The 21,334-nt window shown below is 40.6% G+C and overlaps 2 protein-coding genes across 2 annotated transcripts in view; one reads left to right on the top strand and one right to left on the bottom strand.

Moving 5' to 3' along the window:
- The window catches only part of LOC146522634 (uncharacterized), a 518,363-nt gene that overhangs the window by 102,748 nt on the left and 394,281 nt on the right, over positions 1-21,334 (bottom strand). The gene's annotated exons all lie outside the window — the stretch shown is intronic.
- Positions 1-21,334, top strand: part of trpc5a (transient receptor potential cation channel, subfamily C, member 5a) — a 203,067-nt gene that overhangs the window by 140,408 nt on the left and 41,325 nt on the right. The window contains exons 9-12 of the mRNA XM_085153481.1: positions 2,660-2,797; positions 5,453-5,651; positions 11,280-11,419; positions 17,345-17,545. Of these exons, the coding sequence (XP_085009607.1) occupies positions 2,660-2,797; positions 5,453-5,651; positions 11,280-11,419; positions 17,345-17,545 (678 nt within the window). The remainder of the gene's footprint in view (positions 1-2,659; positions 2,798-5,452; positions 5,652-11,279; positions 11,420-17,344; positions 17,546-21,334) is intronic.

Genomic DNA, 21,334 nt, shown 5'->3' with positions numbered 1-21,334 from the left:
GTTATCTTCCTCTGTGAGCTTTTATGACAAACCAAAGGTTACTTTCAGCCCTGACAGGTTTGTAGCTCCTCTGTTGTTTCCATTTACATCTCATTACAGTTCAACCGCTAATACTGTTGGCATTACGCCAAAGGCTGTTTGTCCCCATCAGACCTTCAGGTGCCCTCTGAGTCACCAAGAACCATTCCTCTTTCCTTCCTGTCTGACTTTTCCTCTTATTTTATTTCTCCCATTGTGTCCCCCTTTTTCTTTTCTTCTCCCTTCCTCTGCTTCCTTGTTCTTGCCAGGCCCATCTTTCAATTTATTTACTTCCTCCCTTCTCATTTCTGCTTTTCAGTGATTAGTTTTAATCTTGGTAAAAATCCCAGGACTGTAAATTACCCTCATACTCTGAAAAGGCTTCAGAGACTGAAGGTTATCAATCACCCCGAGTCGTGTCTGTGTGTCTTTGTATGTGTATAAGAGAATGTTAATAATGTGTTTCTCCTTTAAACAAACATCCTTTTAGATAAATGAGCTAAATAAACATCCAGCTCAATTTGGCACATCCACCTTCACACAAGGACGGGAAACTATTATGAACCAAACATTTAGCTAATAGATTGAAGAGGAAAACTGCCCCCACCCCACCCCCACCCCCCACCCCCACAGGATGACACCTGAAACTGTCAGTCAAAAATTTGCCTCTTCTACTTTTGACGGCTGAACATTTGGTGATAACTGCAGATTTCTTCACTTGCTTGTGTTTTTTTCTGTAAGTGTGGGCTTGGAGATAATTGATCCTGGCACATTCTATCTGCACTGTCCATAACTAAACATAGGCTCTTTTTATGAGACTGTCTGAATTTTTACCAGCTTTGCTTCAGACATTTCAGCATCGTGTAGTAGAGTGTGGAAAGAGCTGTCCATGGTGCTGATCTTGTGATGCACTGTAGTTAGGCAGGAAAGAACAATCTTTGCTGGGATTCCTGCTGCTAAACAGCCATTAGGACTAGTTTCTTTGTGTGTGTGTGTGTGTGTGTGTGTGTGCGTGTGTGCGTGTGCGTATGTGTGTTTATTCCTTAAAAAGTAGCTGGGGCTTTTATTTTTGAATGTAACAGAACTTTTTTGAAGAAGGCTTTTACAAGGCTCTTTGTCATGTTCAAGAAACCGGTTTGAGATTATTTGAGCTTTATGACATGGTGTGCTATCCTGCTGGAAGAAACCATCAGTGGATGCATACACTGTGGTAGCAAAGGGATGGACATGGGCAGCAACAACTGGGGTAGGGTGTGGTAGTTACAAAAAATCCAGTTGTGCCAAGAAAACATCCCCAACACCACGACACCACCTGCAGCACCCTGGTGGTATAATGGTGTTCAGACAAAGCAAGATTGATCCATGCTATCATGTTGTTTACACAAAATTGTGATCCTACTACCTGAATGTCACAGCAGAAATCGAGACTCATCAGACCAGGGAATGTTTTCCAAACTCTTATTGTCCATTTTTGTTGAGCCTGGATGAACTGTTCCCTCCGTTTCCTATTATAGCTGTGACGCCTGGTGTGGTCTTCTCCTGCTGCAGTACATTTGCCTCAAGGTTTGACATGTTGTGCATTCAGAATGACTTTTCTTCTTCGTTCTGATTCTCAGTTTAAACTTCTTGGCTATGTCTATATGCCTAAGTTTGAGCTTCTGCCACGTCTGTATGAATGTATGTTGTGTAGCTGAATGACTCAGTTGTTCGGATTTTTTTTTCTGCTCTCTGGCTGTCAAAGACGTGAGTCTGGTCTGTTTGAGTGTCTTTAACTGTCCGGTATTCAGTCTTAAAAGGTTTCAGTTATTAATTAATTCCTGTGCCTGGCTTAATCCACTGATACACCAGTGGATACAACAAGATAAGGATTCTAAAAACCCAGGAAAATTATCTGCAAATGTTATCTCCTACGTGTTTACCAGCAACCTCGTTTGAAGACCAATTTTTCTTTTTACTGTACTTTGCTCTTTACTTTTAAATCCCTGGGGAAAAACAGTATGTTTGCATTGCTGTGCAGCAGTGTCGAGTTTAATCACATTAGCTTCAGGTGGATACCTTGTTCTTTTGTGATTGGTTAGGGCAAATCAAATCCCAACCCCAGTAGAAATCAGTCAGAGGAGTCAATGTCACAGTCGAGATGGAAATGGACTTTAACAAGATGACAGTTCACTCTGATATCCGACTACTACTAATAAAGGACACGCGAAGAGCCACTCATGTTTTACTCTATCGGGAATGTGTGACTGTGAATAACAAAATGATTTAATTACATATAGATGGAATGATAGAAGAGGGAGAAAAGATGAAAGGACCGTAGCCTCCTTGAGTTAAGAAAAAATGAATAAAGTGAAGAAGGAGGAGATAATATTTGGTAATGGCATCAGCATCAAATAAACACCACTGAGCAGTCAGAGGCAAATGTTTCCATGAACTTATTAAGCAGTCAGGGTGATCAAATGTTTTTAAAGTGTAACCTGATGAGACTTGGGAAGTAGTAATGTGAACTCTGTGTAGTAATGTGAAAGCTGTTTTTATACAAGCGGTGTCTCTGTATGATTAATGAACTATGTTTAAAAGGGCTTTTCAGGGCTTTTTCACATATACTAAACTGCATTTCCTCTCCCTGTTATTCTCTTTCCAGTTTGTGGCACAGCCAAACTGCCAGCAGCTGCTGGCCACACTGTGGTATGATGGCTTCCCGGGTTGGAGGAGACGACACTGGGTGGTTAAACTGGTCACCTGCTTTATCATCGGACTCTTGTTCCCAGTCTTCTCATTGGTAAGGAAAAAGGAATAATGGGAGGATGCAGGAGGATGGAGCATATAGATTTGAAGGAAGTGGGTAAAAAGATGACAATAGATGGGGAATCGAGATTTCAAGAAGCAAGGCAGGAAGAGAAGATGAAAATCTAGATTGGAAAGGAATTTAGAAAAATGGAAATATTGAGATTCAGGAAAGTTCAAAGGAGGAAGAGGGAATTAGAGAAAATAAATGAAGAAGGTGAGAGATAAATGGCAGGAGAAGTGGAAAGACAGACGAGAAGAGGAGCTGACAAAATGATCATTTCCCTAGAAAGGAGAAAGACAAGAAATCAATGACATGGGGAAAAGAAGAAATATAGGGTAATAAAGTCAAAGAGCTGATGCAACCAAACTGCTGCTTTTTCAGACTGTTTTCAGTTAGTAATTAGACCAAAGTTACGGTTTATTGACTGAAGGACGATGGAAAATAAGAAATAAGGTTTTGAAGAGGACCTGGAAGTTAACAGATGTCACAGACATACGGACTGTGTTATATATTTAATCTGGTCATTTTATGTTTTAAAGGATTTCGTTTCAGAAAAATGTCTATTTATGCTGTTGGTACTGCAGTAATATGAGCCAACTAAATACACACAGATGAACTTCAGCCAACTTATGAGCCAATGTGTTAACTTACTGAGTCATTAATGCTGGGATGCAGATAAAGGTCTGCTTTTGTTCATCTTTAAAAGCTTTGACTATAGAGAAATTGAGAAACATTTAAAATAAATAAACAAAATTCTGTACAAAACTGCACAGTCATTTCGATTCCTGGGTCATGGATCATGGTGTTCCACGTTGGATCCAGGTCTGGGCGAGCCTTTAATTGATGAGCACCTGATGACCCTGTAGGATCCAGGTGGGCTAATCTCCAACATGCTGCATGGGTCTATCTGACCGCAGCAGGTGTTTGTCAACCATGCAGCAAACGAAGGTGGAAGAAGTACAAGATCAGCAGCAGATATGAGCTTTCTCCAGGTTTTGATGCCTCCTGGAGAGGGGAAGAGTTTATTTTTATTTGGGAGAACTCAGAGTAGGGCTGCTACTCCTCCACGTTAAGGGAGCCAGTTGAGGTGGTTCAGGCATCTGATTAGGAAGCCGCCTGGGGAAGATGTTCTGGGAGGCCCCTAGATAGAACCAGGATACGCTGGAGAGATTATAACTCTTTGGTGGTCCGGGTTACTGCTCTGAACTCCAGGAATACTTTAAATGATTTATTGACACATTCAAGAAGCAGCAGGAAACTCAATAGATCTGAAAACAAGGAGGAGATCTGAGGCAAAGGGACAAAACCACAAGTCAGTCAGGGAAAAACAAACTTGATAACTTCAGGAGAATTAATTGCTTTAGATATTTGTACTTTGATGAGCCAAAGACAGTTTTGTAAAGAAAATTGGTGCTTGCCTTCACTTCCATGTGCTGCTTCTTTTCACAGCCTGGCAGGAATGTTGGGCGGTTCTAAAATGAAGAGTCAGTTAAAGGGCACAGTTTTCCAAAATACATCGAGTCAACTTACATACTGGCTCTAGTTTCCTGATTCCACACATAAAGCCAAAGAAAAGTAAAACATTTGTTTGCAGCACATTTCAGGGATACATTTTCAACATAACTCTGTTAAACCCAATAATTGGTCTGGAAGTTCGGAGCCATTACAGGTTTTCTTAAAAATTTTCCTCCTTTTTAGATGAATGCTGTTAGCTCATTTTTAATGTTAGTTTACTTTTCTGTCTTTCTATAAAGCTTAAGAAGGAAGAATAATTAGAAGAGGGGAAAATATTTGCACCTCTTTCCTCTCGTTTATTACTGTGACCTTTGTGGTGTCTTCAAAGACTCCGACATGCAATTTGGTCTTAATTGAGGTTATTTACACTGCATGTTTTTGCTGATGTGAGTGAGATAATTAACATAAAGTGCTTACATATCAATAATCAGAGTGGTGCCGCAGTGGGGTTAGTTATTAATGTTTTAATTCTGTATTTAAGCACATGTCTCTCTCCCTCTCGCTCTCTTTCGGCCTTATTGTTTCTGAGTCTGTCGACGTGCGACTCAGCTCGAGTTAAAAAGCATCTCTGGCGTGACTCAGTGTGCCGAGGTTGCCAGCAGCAAGTAGACGAGCAGAACAAGTAAACAAGCATCATAACGGCAATAACGCCGGCGATAACAATAGCAGCGCTGACAGATGAAACATGAGGTGACGGTGGCTGAGCATGGACATTTATCGACTTACATACATCTTCTCTTTTTTTTCCTGTTGAGCTGAAATTGAGGGGGAAAAGAACGATATTTGAGAGGACAAAATCAGTTTAAGGCATCAACAAGCATTTGAAATGTTTTTTGTACTCATTAATCGTTACATAATGTCAAATTTCTTGTTTGTGTTGCTCTGCTTTGAGAGTCACGTCTCTGCAGACATTCAGTCCTGTTTTTTTATGCCTTCAAGCCACTTTATGCCTTCAAGCCACTTCCATCGGCTGATTTTATTTTATTTTAATTTATTTTTTGGTCATTAAAGATCATTTAATAACAAAGCAGGCCCTCTTATCTTGCCTCTCCTTCTTCTTTTGTGCTCTTACTCAAATCCTTTCTTTTTTCATTCTCCCCTTGTCCATCTCCCTCTCTCCATCCTCCTCAGATCTACCTGTTGGCTCCAAAGAGTGCTCTGGGAAGTTTCATTAAGAAGCCTTTCATCAAGTTCATCTGTCACACGGCATCCTACCTGACCTTTCTCTTCCTATTGCTGCTGGCCTCGCAGCACATCGCCCGCACCAACCTGCACATGCAGGGTCCCCCACCCACCATTGTGGAGTGGATGATTCTGCCGTGGGTGCTGGGTAAGTTTTCAGAGTATTCCTCCGAGGATTGTGCTTAAAAACTCTGTACCTGCTGAAATGATCTGCTCGGTTTGTGGCTGGCCTTTCTGCAGCTCTGACCTCAGATCTGTTGGAAGTTTCTCTGTAATTCAGTCACATAGCATCCCTTACACTGGCTGGTATCCAACAGGGGTTTGCATCTTTACAAAGACTTTCATGATCCGACAGATGTCTTCTGTCTGCCTACAAAACCAAGTTCTGCCGAAGGCAAGAACAAAGTTTAAGTCCAGCTTTTAGAGCCTTTGTTGTTCTTCTCTACTGGACTTAAAGACTTTACAGACGGGGACAGTAACTCTCTTTTTTTTGTTTATTCTGCTTTTTTTGTGTGTTGTGAGAAATGTGTGCCATCAGCCACTTCAAATCACACTTTGAAGACATGTTTTTCATGTAATAAAATAGTTCAAGCAGATGGGCTTTGTGACACAGTCAATGAAAGTTAAGAGTCGTGTTTGACGGTTACAGTTTCAGCACGGTAAAGGGGGTTTCTTCAAAAAGCAACTTCGCATTTATCCTGGTAAATGGTGATGTTTTCACCTCAGCTTAGCTTCATTTCAGGGGTGGGCAACTCCAGGCCTCGAGGGCCGGTGTCCTGCAGGTTTTAGATATCACCCTGGGTCAACACACCTGAATCTGGAGAACTTAGGACGTGTTGAGGAGGTCATTTAGTCATTTGATTCAGCTGTGCTGGATCAAGGACACGTCTAAAACCTGCAGGACACAATCCATCAAGGCCTGGAGTTGGCCAGTCCTGCGTTATTTACATAAAGACTTTTTTTAGCTTCCTGTTTGTTACTTGGCTGTTCCTTGGGCAATGCGTCCCTATCAACCTGATGGAGCGTAAAAGGTTCTGCAAAGAATTATGGGAGAAACAGAAAATAGGTGTTAACCTCGTAGCATCATTATACTAAAAAGGCTATGAATACATGTGTACATGTTTTTTGTTTTTATTTTTCAGTTCCAAGAATTTTCATAAAATCTGTAAAATCTAGAGGTAGAAAATTGAATGTATTACATTTATGAATTAGACTGTGAAGAAAGACTTGCGCCGCCACAGGGAAATGAGAGACCTGATAAATGTCCTCAAGTGTCTGACAGTTTTGAAATTTGAAATCAGTTTGACAGTGTGGTGTTGTGACGCAGGCTCACCACACCAGTGGAGCCCCCTCCACCACTGCTGCAGGCTCTGCTCTCAGCAAAACTAGCAGCATCTCAGGCAAAAGCGTCACGGTAAATTAGTCATTTTCACACATGAATTCAGTTCCACTTGGACTTTCTCACAATGATAGGTGTGTTGACACTATTAGAAGTGCTCAGCTGGGTTTAGCCAAGGGTGTTGACTGGGCAAGGCATGCAGGGGGGAGGACACAGGGCAAATGCCTGCTTGTTATGAATTCCTCAGAGATTATGCTCTCATGTCGACACACGTTTTACCAGGGATCCGGCAAGGAAACCCAGTGAGGTCTAAGCCCGTTTTCACACTTACAGTTCAAAGGTCCAAATCAATTGTTGAGTTTTCAAACTTTTAGGTTCTTCCTTAGATTTGGGTTCTTTCCACACTGAGAAAAATCCAATTGAACTCCAAGTGAAACAAAAATGCGTCACTTCAAACCACATGAGAATGTCCAGTCAACTTACTGGGACCATCAAAAGAAAAACATGAAGAAATTGCTGTGTTCTGGACTATTGGAGAATTTACATCCATTTCACAGCTATTTGCTAGCTTTGTACATACCTTTGCACATCTATAGTATCTTGCTGCACCCCAGAATACTAAGCATACATGGCTATGAGAATTTTTTGTTTATCTGGAACTTATAACGTACTGCTGGTAGCTGGTTCGGATCAAGGTCAGATCGCATTCATATAGAGTTGGATGTCTCGATATCCTCTGGTCTTGGTATTGTCTTGGTCCTGGTTTAGGCGGTCTTGACTACAAGTCTACATTCACACCATTGATTAAACCACCCTGGAGTTCATTTGAAGCTGTACTAAGACCACCTCCTCCAAAGAGTCTCATTTCACTGACCTTTACCCTAAAATTAACCCAGTGTTTGTTTGTTTTTGTTTTTTACAAAATTGCTCTCCCAAGTCTTGACAGTCACAAAACAAAGAGTATAATGATTCTAACAAACATGCATAAAACACTAAACATTTTTTGACCTTGTCCGAAATGCACGATTGGGTTGGAACTGCCAGCTATGATGCTGAGATCAAAGACCATTCAGTGTCCGGTCCAACTGCATCGGATTCAACAACTCTGTTAGGCGATGTCCAAAAATGCTCATGCCTGCACTGCTATTGTCTGTAATGTGGAAAGCGGGCTCTGATGAAGCTGAACTGGAAGTTATATAAAAAAAAAAAGATTCCAGGCTCTGCTGCTTCAGTTTGAAGCAAAAAACCCCTTCAAAGTCTGAAAAAAACCCCGATTCAAACTGAATCGTTTTTTTTTTTTTCAGCTGTCATGAGTTTGACGGTGTTACAGAAATGGGCTGGGTAACCTTTTAAAACATCAGTATAGAGGGAACAACATGGCTGGAGGAAGATTTATGGGAATCTATTTCAAAAGTTGCCAACTACAGACTGACAGTTAGGGGACTTTGGGACTTAGCTCAGGAAATGGTGCATGGAGAGGGTCAGTGGAGTAACATTTGACTGTTCAAAACAACCGACGTCAACAGGAAACTACTAGTTTTGTGAGCGTTTTTCAGCTGTTATTGAAAGTATATTTTCTCTAAATTTAAACAGCGCTTACAAACATTTTGCACAGACAAACAAAATATCTCACACTTTATTCCTTCATATGTCTTTAATAAGTGACTCATATCAACTATTCTAAGCCGAGCTCTAACGACGAACTTCACATTTAAAGTCTTGAATGAGTCACTGCCCGGCAAGAAGCCGGACTTTCTCCTCCAGACAGTAAAAAAAAAACAACCAGATTTAAATTAATAAAGAAAAACTTATCTGCTTCATTTTTTTCTGTTTGATTGCTAATCATCAAGAGGCCCCGGAGTGTGTCTGTAAAAGTGTGTGGATGTGGGGGTGCGTGGTCGGCTGCTTTCAAGCCTGTGGAGGAGTTGGTTTTGTGTGTGTGTGTGTGAGAGAGAGAGAGAGTGGGTAGGTGGGTGGGTGTGAAATGAGTGATTACATCTCCATCTTCTCTCTCAGAGCTGACACCAATCATTTCCAAATGCAGTCCATAATCACTTGGAAAAATACAAAACCATCTGCTCTCTTCCATCATCTCTTCCGCTTGTTTTCTTCTCATTTTTAAAGTCTCGGCTACAAAACATGTTTGACAAAGAGAAACATGATTTACCATTAACTGGTTGTCATGTTGATGGTAAAAACTGGAACATTTCCTTCTGTTGCTTCCTTTTGTAGTTATTTCAGATGAGAGCTGCACTAAATACCAAAGAGTATAGTTCAAAAGAGCTTAAATGTTTTCCACCCAGAGTTCAAAATAAAGTTCAGCATGTCTGTCATTCTTACAGTCTGTGGCAATACTCGTCTATGTATCCGTCTAATGTTAAAATACATGTGTATGCATTTATTTAAGTTCAGATTTAGTACAACACAATACTACTTACATGTTTTCCTGTAGCACAGTGATCTGTATGGTTTTTAATTTTCATTATTTTAGGTGATTTCTAATATATTTGTTTTTCTGGAACATTATGACTCCATTACAATGTTAATTTTTAAATTACAAAACAAATGAAGCTAAAGTAACATAATATTTTTTTTAAAGTAAAATTAAATAAAAAGATTTGGAAGACTTGGGACTGAAAGATGAGCAACAGGTAGCTCAAAAATTATTTTCAAAAACTCCTTCGTCTCAAATAAACTTTAGATTAAATGAAATATAAGCAGCAATCACATTTTCTTGCTGTCAAAAACCAAAGTATGGTAAGGTACGCTCTACCAGAATGTTATTTATGGGAGAGACAAAAGCTATATTAAAGGTGGTCTGTTTATATAACATATCTTGTGTTATTGGATATCTCTGGATCGATCACTGCATTCTCTTTAAAACTGTTTGCATGGAATTGCAAAAAACTGTAGAAGTATTTCAGAAATTAAAATGTGTTGGAGTTGATTTATATTTACATTTTACTTTCAAGAGGGAACACTTGAAAAGTCTCCAAAATATGACTGATCAGCTGTCAGTATTCACAGAGAGTTCATTTGTTAATTTTGCTCCAACTTATTTCACCTATTTAATGCTGTAAGAACAGAATAGAATAGCCCTTTATTGTCATTGTACGTGTACAGCAAAATTGGCGGGGGGGGGGTTAAAATGATTCTGTCTCCTGTACCCAAATATGTTACAGGGCTGCATTTATGAGGTTATATAAAATATTTTTTTATTACCTTCAGAATAATTAAATTTCTTCCATTAGAAATGATTAAAAATGAATTGAATTGCAAATGTCAGTTCTTAATTTGGGGCTTAATAGAGTAATTTTGTAGATGTTTCCTGTTTATAATGTAAATGTAAAATAATGTAAACAACTTGTATTTGAATCGCATAAAAATATAACCCTTCTGCTTTTTATGCTCATTTCTTTATTTTGTATAATAATGACATTTGGAGTGTCCAGATGTGACTAAATGATAATTAAGATACAACAATACTGTAAAGTCAGCTTGTTTTATTTGTGTATTTTACAGAATACTCACAAACCCTGATTGCAGTTCATAGCAACACAATATTGGTAATCAGGATACTCGCTCTGCTCCAGTAAATGTAAATCTTATCATGGGATCTGTGGTCATTCTACACTACACTTGACATATAACATAATACTTGAACATCATCCTCACTTTGCTTTATGACAAAACCAAGAGCCAAGAATCCATTGTTTTGGATCTGTTTCACACCAATAAATGACTATGACCACTCTGGAAATATTGTTTGTTGTTTCTGAGAATAATAACTATGTTTGGATTTGTTGCTAGGACAGAGTTTGTTCACAGATAAGAAGAACGCAGTGAGCAATGAAAGAGGAAGAGAGTCGTAGATGTTGTAAAAACCCCTGAAACTCCCAGAAGATTGACTGAGGAAATAACCGTTGCTTAGTTTTCATTCTCCATTTGCAGTTCTGCAGCATCTCTCTAAACGGCCGCAGTGATAATGAACCACACACCAGCTCTGTCTTTTAAACATTACTAGGCGGTAATAACGGCCAGTCTAATTGGGAAGAACCAACTGGAAGCTCCTCTGGTGTCATATTTCCTAGAACACACCAAACCACTGACCCACCGTGCCGCAGATGCAAACTGATACGTGAAAACTTGGGATCCAGGTTAACCAAGAGCCAGATATTCCAGGGCGTATTAAATAGAAAATGACTTGTGCATTATTTACTTTATCTAAAGCCAGTCATACAGAACAAATATGCTGGCTCTCTGCTTACTGCTCCAAGGCCGCTGACAAAGGGGAATATTCAGCAGAACTTTTGTCATACTGCAGAAATGAGGCCAACAAAAACCCGCTGATGGATGACATTAAATGATCGTATAGACACAACTGTTTGTGTGCATGTAAATAACCAGCTCTGTGTACACTGTGCATGTGTGTTTTAGGCTTCATCTGGGCAGAGATTAAGGAGATGTGGGACGGGGGATTCACAGAGTACATCCATGACTGGTGGAATCTGATGGACTTCGCCATGAACTCCCTCTATCTGGCCACCATATCTCTGAAGATAGTGGCCTATGTGAAGGTAAAGTTGAATGTGTGTATTAGAAAGAGGGGAGGATGAGGGGAAGGAGGATGATGGGCACAGTGAAAGATATAAAGCATCAGTCAGTTTATGAGGTAATCAGTGCTTAATGTTCTTGCTGGGAGATGAAACTAAAATGATACTGAGTAACATGCTGATTGTGTAATGATGCATTCATAGAACAGTAGGAAACAGGCAAAGCTCAAATGTCTGTTAAACGCTTTTGTTTGCATTGAAGGAAGAAGGAAGATGACTGTTAAACAATCCGAATGTGGAGATTTTACTGCTAGCAGTGTCGCAGCACTACAGTGCTCAGCCATAGCATTAAATACACTCATAGAAGGCGAGAGTACGTAATGTGGTGATGGGAAATCCTTGCATTGAAATGCTAGCCATGATCTCCACCAGCAGAAAAGACGCCAAGGCTTTAACGTACCCTCCTAACTCCCCACAGTCCAATCCCATCGACAATTTCTGAGCTGCACCAAAATAAGTCCGGTCCATGTGGCCCCACCCACACACTAAAGAGTGTATGGACAAGAATGGCCAACTTCACATCACCCTTTGGTCACCTGTTTTAAAGCTTCTGTTTTACTTTCTAGGTGTTACCAGGTGTAACCATATTGTTTTTGGAGCGTCAGAATTGTTCATATTTGCACTGCAAATATGCTTGAATAGCTTTCAGCTAGCATTACTGAGGCTGGCATGACTGAGGCTATTCAAGCTAGCCTCAGTCATGCATGCTTAGAGCCTTCTGACAACCTTTAGTTGCTAGTGAAAGTCGTATTCACCAACCGTCTGAAAAGTAGTTGCGCAGGGTTTCTGGAAGCTGGTTGCCAGAGAGGTACGCAGTGCTGCATCGTTATTTAGATACTGTTTACATGCTAAAAAAATTTCGCCCATTGTTAGGTGGTTACTAAGCATGTATAATTCAATAAATGAGATGTCGTTGTCATGAAATTAAAATGGTAGAATGCTTTCAGAGGGCGTTGTAGGTGCGTAAAGACTTAAAAAAGGTCATTTTTAGCTAGATGACAGCTAGATGGTGTATATCATTCATAATTTAAGTTTTGTGGATAAAATGAAGAAGTTGTGGTCATGTTATGCCTATAATGCTTTTATATAACAGTGTAGGTCTGATAATGGAAAGAAGTTTCAGGAGCTTAAAATCTACCTGTTTGTAAAGCTTGGTTGCTCAACTCTTGATGTTGTAGGAAGACAAAGAAACGGATAAGATTTATTCTATTAAAAGCCCTTTGCATAAAAGCATTTCTTTTTTATGGCTTTGGTCATGCAATAACCATTTCCCGCTGCAGTGTCCCATACATTCACTCAAATAGTAGAAATGACAGTTTGCAGATGCACAATAGGACATGTTAACATTAACTGACCATAAGAGAGACCATCCCGAGAGCATTGCCCAGCCCAACACAAATATGGGGCCTTTTGCTCAGCCTAGCAGTCAATGCCGTTTGTGTCACATTTTGGTGGACACAGTAAAATAATGCGAACACTTTGTTCCTTTATGGGGGAAAAAATCCTGCTGTGTACCTTCTAAACTTCTAAAGATAAACATATTAATTAGAGGTGGAGCAGCACTATAGGGGAGCAATTTCAAGAGTGGGTTACATGTTTGCATCTCGTGAACATGTACATGGGTCCTGCTGATGCTTCCACCAATGGCTGGCTGAGGCAACTTATCATGGAAAGCATGAATGTGCCAACAGAGGCATTTAAAAGACAAATCGGCTGTGCAAATGTGTCATGAGAAAATAATAAAATATAAAAATGAAAATAAAAAACTTCTCTGGAAAAATGTATTGGCAAAACTGCTGTTTAAAAATATTTCAATTTTACTGCTAAGAGCAAAGATACATGATATATAGATATAGATAGATAGATAGATAGATAGATATGGATGTATATACAGTATTACCAATATATAGACACGGATGTCAAATTGAGACAAAACGTAGCATCCAGCCAGCCACTGTTTTTTTTTTTTTTTTATTCGTCACCATAAAAAGAATTTGAACCACGCCCTTTGTGAAGTGCAACTCCTTTGACCTAAAAACATGATCCTGCCTTTGTCGCTGTTCATTTTCGAGGGTCGCACATATTACATATTTCACAGTTTCACTTTAATGGCCTCAGTGATTTTCTTTCACAGCTCAGCTTTTAGCTTTAATGATACCTTGTTTAGCTGCGCACTCTGCATGCATATACAATTTATCTTTTATTAAGAGCAAATAGTGTAATCACACACACACACACACACACACACACACACACACACACGCCAGACGGCTGGGCCATCTGCAGCAGCTGTGAGTCACTGATGGCGGCGGGTGGCCCTCCTACACAGGTCCTACACACACACACACACATGCGCGCATACAGTTGTGCACATTGCATCTGCATGTAACCTTGCATTCATGCAAGGATAAACATCCACACTGTCATACACAATGAATGCCCACACAAAGAGAGAGGCAGCTGCAGGCACATTATATTTTAGTTTTCTGTCTTTTTTGTTTTTCATTTTTCCTTTAAATATTCATCAACATTTAAAATCCTCCTGAGTCACAAGATTTGACACACACACACACACACACACATGCACACAGAGCAAGCACATCTGAGAGATGGTGTGAGAGAGTCCATAAATTAATGAGAGTGCAACTGTGTGCATGCTTCTGTTTCTGGTTGGCCCGTGTTTTTCATGTACGTGTGTGTGTGTTTGAGAGGACGGTGAATGCTAATCGAGGCAGAGTTAACGAGACACAAGTCCTGTGGAACTCTAATGGCTGAATTTATAATGAGGTGGAAGCCAAGCATGAGACGAGAGGGAGAGATGTGCAGAAGGTTTGTGCAAATGGGATGGAAGCAGTCACAGAAATGAGTGAAGCAAGAAATGGTAACACTGACAGAGAATGGAGGAGTAGGGGAGAAAGAGGGTAATGAATGGTTATTTATCACGGTTTTAGGGAATAAAGGCTTGAAGAGAGCTTAGGATAGAGAGGGATTAACAGTGAAAGTAGAAGAGAAATGGCAGGAGACGGGGAAGATGTGCAAGCACGTGGCACGAAGAAGGATTGAGCGGAAAGCTGGGGGCAGAGGAAAATGTGGACTTAGGAACAGCAAAAAGAGAAACACAGGACCTCGACTGTGAACTGTGTTGAGATTTAAAGGCTCAGCTGAGAGCTTGAGGGAGCTCCTGGGGATTAAAGCGTGTTTATCTTTCAAGGAATGCTCCTACATTTTGGATACCTGCACTGCTGTGTGATATCAGAGTCACTCTAGTCTGTTTTGTCTGCATAACATGCGTGTGGTCTTCACAAAATGATTCATGGGACTGTCTTCTGAAAGACGGGGTGTTTATCAGAAATTTGGATTCTGTTTGTGGCAGTAGTGTGTTCTTGTGAAAGGAGTTGCACCTAAAATCTGAAGAAATCGATAAAAACTTTGTCATGAAAATGTGCCCCTCGGTAAATACAGCAAGTCCGCTTTGTAACAAATAGACAGTGGAGGCCTGTCCTGTGAGTCTCTCCAATTCCAGCTTCTTGAAGAGTGGTTAGCAACTGCACTCCTTGTTCTGCTTTGGAGGACTTGGCAAGACCATGAAATTGAAGCCCAAAGTGCAGCAAATCAGTGGAACCAGCACATCATCAACCCAGGCCAGCAAACCACCAGTAGAGAAACATGAGACAGGGAATAGCTGTAGGCTAGCTGGTTGGCAGTGACTGACATTTCAAAATAAGAGTGAGGACATTCAATTCGATACAGTTTTATTTATATCGTGCCAAATCACAACAACAGCCACCTCAAGGCACTTTATATTATAAGGTAAGGACCCTACAATAATACTGAGAAAACACCAACAATCAATAGTCGACGCCCTGAGCAAGCACTTGGTAACAGTGGGAAGGGAAAAACTCCCTTTTTGCAGGAAGAAACCTCCAGCAGAACCAGTTTCAAGGAGGAGCAACCATCTGCCGCGACCAGTTGGGACAAAAGACATGCTGTGGAAGAGAGACCACTGCTAGTGAAGTGGAGATGCAAATATATTTTACTTGGTAGAACCTTATAAAAAGTGTTCTTCATTAAACCCAGATAGAATGACTTTGTATACAAAGTGTACAAAGCAATACACCGGTGAGGTTAGCAACTCTTCCAATGTGCAGCCTTAGTGAGAAAGTGGAGTTGGGGTATGAAATGACTGAACGTGAAGCTCACTGGAGAGACAGCTGAATAATATCGAAGAGCACCGCATCACAGGACACTGACCTCTCGTCCAGCTTTAGTTAGACTTGTTAGAGCCAAACAAAAAGGATCGTAGTCCGCAACAGTCCCAACCTTTATTTTTTCAGGAAGAGGCTGAAGGATATCAACAACAGCACCTGAGTCGTGTGTCGGATGTGTGAGCAGTTTTTTGTGGACATAGATGTAAACCACAGAAGGCCGGCATCAAACTTAACATGAGTGTTTAATGCTGATTAGTCCAAAAATCTAGGATAACACAGGAAACGGAACAAGGGAATACACCTGTTACCCAAATAAAACAGGAAGTGTGACACGATAGAATGACAGAGGGGAATACAATTACTGTTCATCCCCAGTAGCTAAAACTAACAATAACTGAACATATACAGTGGCACATACAAATAAAGCTCAGACTTGACTAACAAGGGTAGAAAAAGAAATGGTAGAAAATAATCAAGGTTTTTACATTTCTAAATCCAAAGGACTACATATATACAGGACCAACTGGAAATGAGTAATATTTTTTTAAAGCTGAAAACTCCATTCACCATATAAACAAGAAACAAAAAATAAACATAAAACAGCCAAAAACAATTATCAGTTCCCAAAAATAAAAGATAAAAATCTCAGGAATATATGGCGATAAATAGCTAGCAGCAAATTAACTTTCAAAATAAGAGCAAGTGGATTTTCCACTAGTGAAGCAGCTGTGAATGTGAATGTTTTCTTGGTAGATTAAACAAGAAAATCATATCAGGTCTGTGTGTGGGGAAACACTGAAGGCTTTGTGCTTCATGATCACTCTCCTGATGTTTTTTAATCTGCGTCCACACTGGCAGTGATCTGCTTGTCAAGCATCGCTTTGAAGCTGACTGCAGGTCAGGCTTGCAGACATTACAGGCTCTGGTTGCCTAGGTAACCATGTAATGTAGGCTACTTACGACCACATCTTATGCCAATCGATGGTATCCTGTGCTGTCATTGGTTGTCGCTTCAGTTGCTTCCCTGGAAGTTGTGAAAAGTTTCCTATCAGGTCACCGTGTGTATAAAAAGTCCTGCGTCTTCCTTGTGTTGTTTTTACTCTTTTTAATTTCTCACTTTAAAAGATGCAGCACTTTGTTTTATTGGATCTTTGCAAACTAGAAAATCATTTGTCTTTTGTTCAGTTTACCTGCCTCTTCTGTCCTGCGTTTGTGCTCCAGTTTTGCAGAAAAAAAAAAAATAACAATTTTACACAAGGTTGACTCAGGCGGGGAGATATTTAGCATAATATAGCACAGAGACTGGACACCATTAAAGGTCTTATTCCTCTGCCAAAAGGAGAGTGGAGGCGGAGGTACATTTTCTGTGATGTTTGTGAGATTAGACACACACACACAAAAGTACAAAGTCATTTTAGATAAAACTTAGTTGACATGTGGGGTAGAGGCCAATGAAAAGCCTCTTAAGCATTCAGCTCAGTGAGGTTAAACCTGCCGTGCCCTAACTTTTGTAGATGATGGATAGAAAAAACTTACATCATTGTTCCCATCTAATGTTCTTCCAGCTACTATGGAAAAAAATGTTTTATTTATATATATATATACATATATTATTAATATTTTCCTCTGCTGTTCCTCTCACCTCCTGCCTCACTCTCCTTCCTATCTTTTATTCTTTCAGTATAACTCCTCTCGGCCTAGGGAGGAGTGGGAGATGTGGCACCCGACGCTGATAGCCGAGGCTCTGTTTGCCATTGCCAACATCTTCAGCTCTCTCAGACTCATCTCCCTCTTCACTGCCAACTCCCACCTCGGGCCACTGCAGATCTCCTTAGGAAGGATGCTTCTGGACATCCTCAAGTTTCTCTTCATTTACTGTCTGGTAAGACATAATTGATGGGTTTGTAGCTTAAACCTATTCGCTGGAACGTTCAAGACAGTTCTACTACACAGCAAGAGCAAGACACGAGTAGGCAAACTTCTTTATGTTTCTCGTGCACGGGAGACAACTGGACAAACGCCATTCCTTCCCTTGACCCCAGTTGCTCTCGTCTGCTCCCCTGTAACACTGCTCTGTTATTGAGGTTACATGAATATACATAGGTTCATTAACATATCACGTCTACATACACACAAAGAGTACCTTGCCTGTGTGTTGTGTAAGTGTGTGTGGGGGGGGTCAGAATGTGACCCCATAAACGACTTCCCTAAACGGAAGTCTGGAAGTCCAGCAGTCCATCTAAACAAAAGGCACTTAGAGTAAAACAGATATAGATGTGTTTGCTATACCATATATCAGCAAGAAAAGATAAAACCTTGCTCATGATACCAAGAGGTGTGTGATCTATGCCAGAACACTCTGGAGAGGAGTGAATGCACCCCCCTCTTCGTGCTACACAGAGTTGTTACAGACCTCCTAGGATGAGACATTCTTTCAATCAACAAATGATTATACACTTCTAAGCATAAATGACAATCAACAATATAAACCTGACAATAATAACTGTCCTCTGTAGCACATTTATGCAAAATTACTTTTGTTATGCATTAAAAAAAAAACTTAATTAAATGCAAATTTAAATGACGGGGGGGGGGGGGGGGGGTTGTTTGTTTTTTAATTGATCTGAATCCAGAGATGTCAAGCTCAGAGGTGGAGAGTTTCGGAGTCTGGGGGCCACTTTTAGAAAAGCTCTCTCCTTTAGTTTTTAGCCTAAAATGATGTACTCATATGAGGCCCTGTTCACATGACCTCAGGGACCTATTTGGGGCATATAGAGGTGAAAGTTCAATGTCAACCTGCAGAGATTTCAACTATTTTTTGCTTAGACAAGCAGACATTGAATTACAGTACACCAAATAAATGCATTTATAATAATCTCCACACAAATGGAACACAATGTGACACTTAAGTGTTATAAACAAGTATAAAGTTGAACCATGGATCCCCATTGAGGATTTAGCAAATGTCACATGGGGTCCAAGAGCTTCTGTTATCTTAATCACAAATACATCAGGGACACACAAAGAAATAAGTTTTTCCTTCATTAGGTTGGAGATAGTTGTCAGCAACCTAACTTTTAATAGATTCAGGATCTACACCTTAGAGACATCTTGAGGCGTAAAAGAGATACATAATTGAATGGGAGCAGGTGTAATACAAACAATAAAAGCTCAAAAACAGAACCTTGTGGCACACCGTCGCTAAGAGAAGAGAACAAGGATCTGTATGAGAAACTGCCACAGAAAAGCGTTGTTCAGGCAGCTATGATGCAAACCACTTCAACACAGATCCCGATGCACCCACCCAGTGGGTTATTAACCTATCATTGTTACCCTATTGTACAAGATGTGATGTTCAACAGTATCAAAAGCAGAGGTAAAGTCCAACATCAGCAAAACAGAACATCCTCCTGCATCACTGTGCATGGACACTGTATAAAGAGCTGTTTCAGAAGAATGAGTGCTGCGAAAGTCAGATTAAAATTTATCAAGAATACAGTTTTTATCTAAAACTGCTATAAGCTCCTTATCCACAGCCTTTGCTAAGATCTTAGCAATACATGACAAGTTCGGTCTGTGTCTGCTAAGAAAAGAAGGCTCAAGCTTGGGTTTTTTTTTTGAAGTGGGTTTTTATCATTTTAAATAAGCAGGGCCTTGACCAGAGAGCAGTGAAGTGTTGATTCTTGTGAGCACACAGAAACCTATAGTACAACAAAACAGCATTTTATCTATGTCATACATTTGCATGCTGATACATTCCAAGTACCATGGGCTCGAGCATCTTTTCCAAGGACAGTGTGACATGCAGACTGAGAGAGCCAGTGATCTAATACACTGTACCATCACTTAATCATTTTATATTTTAGTACTGGTTGCAGCTTATATAATTCATAGCAATATAATATTTTTTTCTATTTTCTAGAGGAGAAGAATGTAATTATGTTCACTTAGAAAACATCTGACTCACTCTGTAGCAGGACACTCCCTGCTACAAGGACACATCATGCTCTCTTTTCCAGCTCCACACAATGAAGAACAAAATATTGAATATTAAAGTTACTGCAGCAGCAACAGTTTCTATTTATTTATTTAAATTAATTAATTAATTAGTTTGAGTTTCTATTACATGCACTGTTTGAGTGGTGGATCCTCATATTAAATGCATTCAAAAGTCTTTGTAAGCCAAAGGTCAGGATTCAGGCTGCTGTAAATGCTATGTATTGAAAGGGGATCACCCTATTATGCACCCTCAGGCACACATCCCTGACTGTTAGCATATTATCCCCACCTACCTTCTGTTCAAATGTTCGGTTTATGAGTGACAGCCAATCAGAAGTAAGTCAACATAACGAAAGGAGGAAAGAAGGTCAAACTGCTCGTATCATACAGGGCGACCTAAAGAGAAGCAACAGCCTCTCCTGTAGTCTAGGAGTGTTGCAGAATAAAAATGTGTAACAGGAAGAAGTATAATTAGGGTCTTTTTAATACTAATAATAATGGATTGCAGCACGGTGGCACAGTGGTTAGCACTGTTGCCGCACAGCAAGAAGGTCCTGAGTTCAATTCCACCATCAGGCTGGGGTCTTTCTGTGTGGAGTTTGCATGTTCTCCCCGTGTTTGCGTGGGTTCCCTCCGGGTACTCCGGCTTCCTCCCACCGTCCAAAGACATGCAGCTTGTGGGCATAGGTTAATTGGATAATCCAAATTGCCACTAGGTGTGAATGTGCGAGTGAATGACAGTGCGAATGGTTGTCTGTCCCTGTGTGTTGGCCCTGCGACAGACTGGCGACCTGTCCAGGGTGTACCCCGCCTCTCGCCCTATGACAGCTGGGATAGGCTCCAGCGCCCCCTGCGACCCTGAAAAGGATAAGCGGAAGCGAATGGATGGATGGATGGAATAATGGATTGCATTTATATAGCGCTTTTCGGGGCCCTCAAAGCGCTTTACAATTCCACTATTCATTCACTCTCACATTCACACACTGGTGGAGGCAGCTACAGTTGTAGCCACAGCTGGGGCAGACTGACAGAAGCGAGGCTGACAGAAGGACACAACGACCGAGACTGTCCGAGCCGGGGCTCGAACCGGAAACCTTCTGGTTACAAGACGAACACCCAACTCTTTGAGCCACGATCGCCCAGCATTCTGTGCAGGGTGGACCCCCGTCTGTTGGCTCTATGACCTCTGAGATGGGCTTAAACTCTTCTACCTTCACTCACTCTACACGTCAACTTTTCCATCTGTTTTCTTCTAATTCACACACATGATTTCTGTCTTGCTTACTGCCTTTCATTCCTCGTGTCTCCAACACATACCTCCACCTCTCCAGCCTCTTTTCCATCTGCTCCCTACTTTCACTACAGATCAGAGTGTCGTGTGCAAAAACCAGAGTCCACAGAATCTCTTTCCCGACCTCATCTGTCAGCCTCTCCATCACCACTGCAAACAAGAATGGCTCAGAGTTGATGTCTGATATAATCTTACCCCCACCTTGAACCCATCTGTCAGTTCTACAGCACACCTTCCCACCCTTACTACCATGCAGAGTAGAAGTAAGGACAAAGCTGCAGGTAGCTGAAAATTCTTGAACCAGGCTCTTTGAATTCATCAATGAATTTTGAACCCTTCAGTCTTCTTCTCTCAAAAGCAGATTTAATTTCTTTTTCTTTT

Source organism: Neolamprologus multifasciatus, chromosome 3 (genome assembly GCF_963576455.1).
Source record: "Neolamprologus multifasciatus chromosome 3, fNeoMul1.2, whole genome shotgun sequence".
NCBI classification, from domain to species: Eukaryota; Metazoa; Chordata; class Actinopteri; order Cichliformes; family Cichlidae; genus Neolamprologus; species Neolamprologus multifasciatus.
This window is presented reverse-complemented; position numbering and strand designations above follow the sequence as displayed.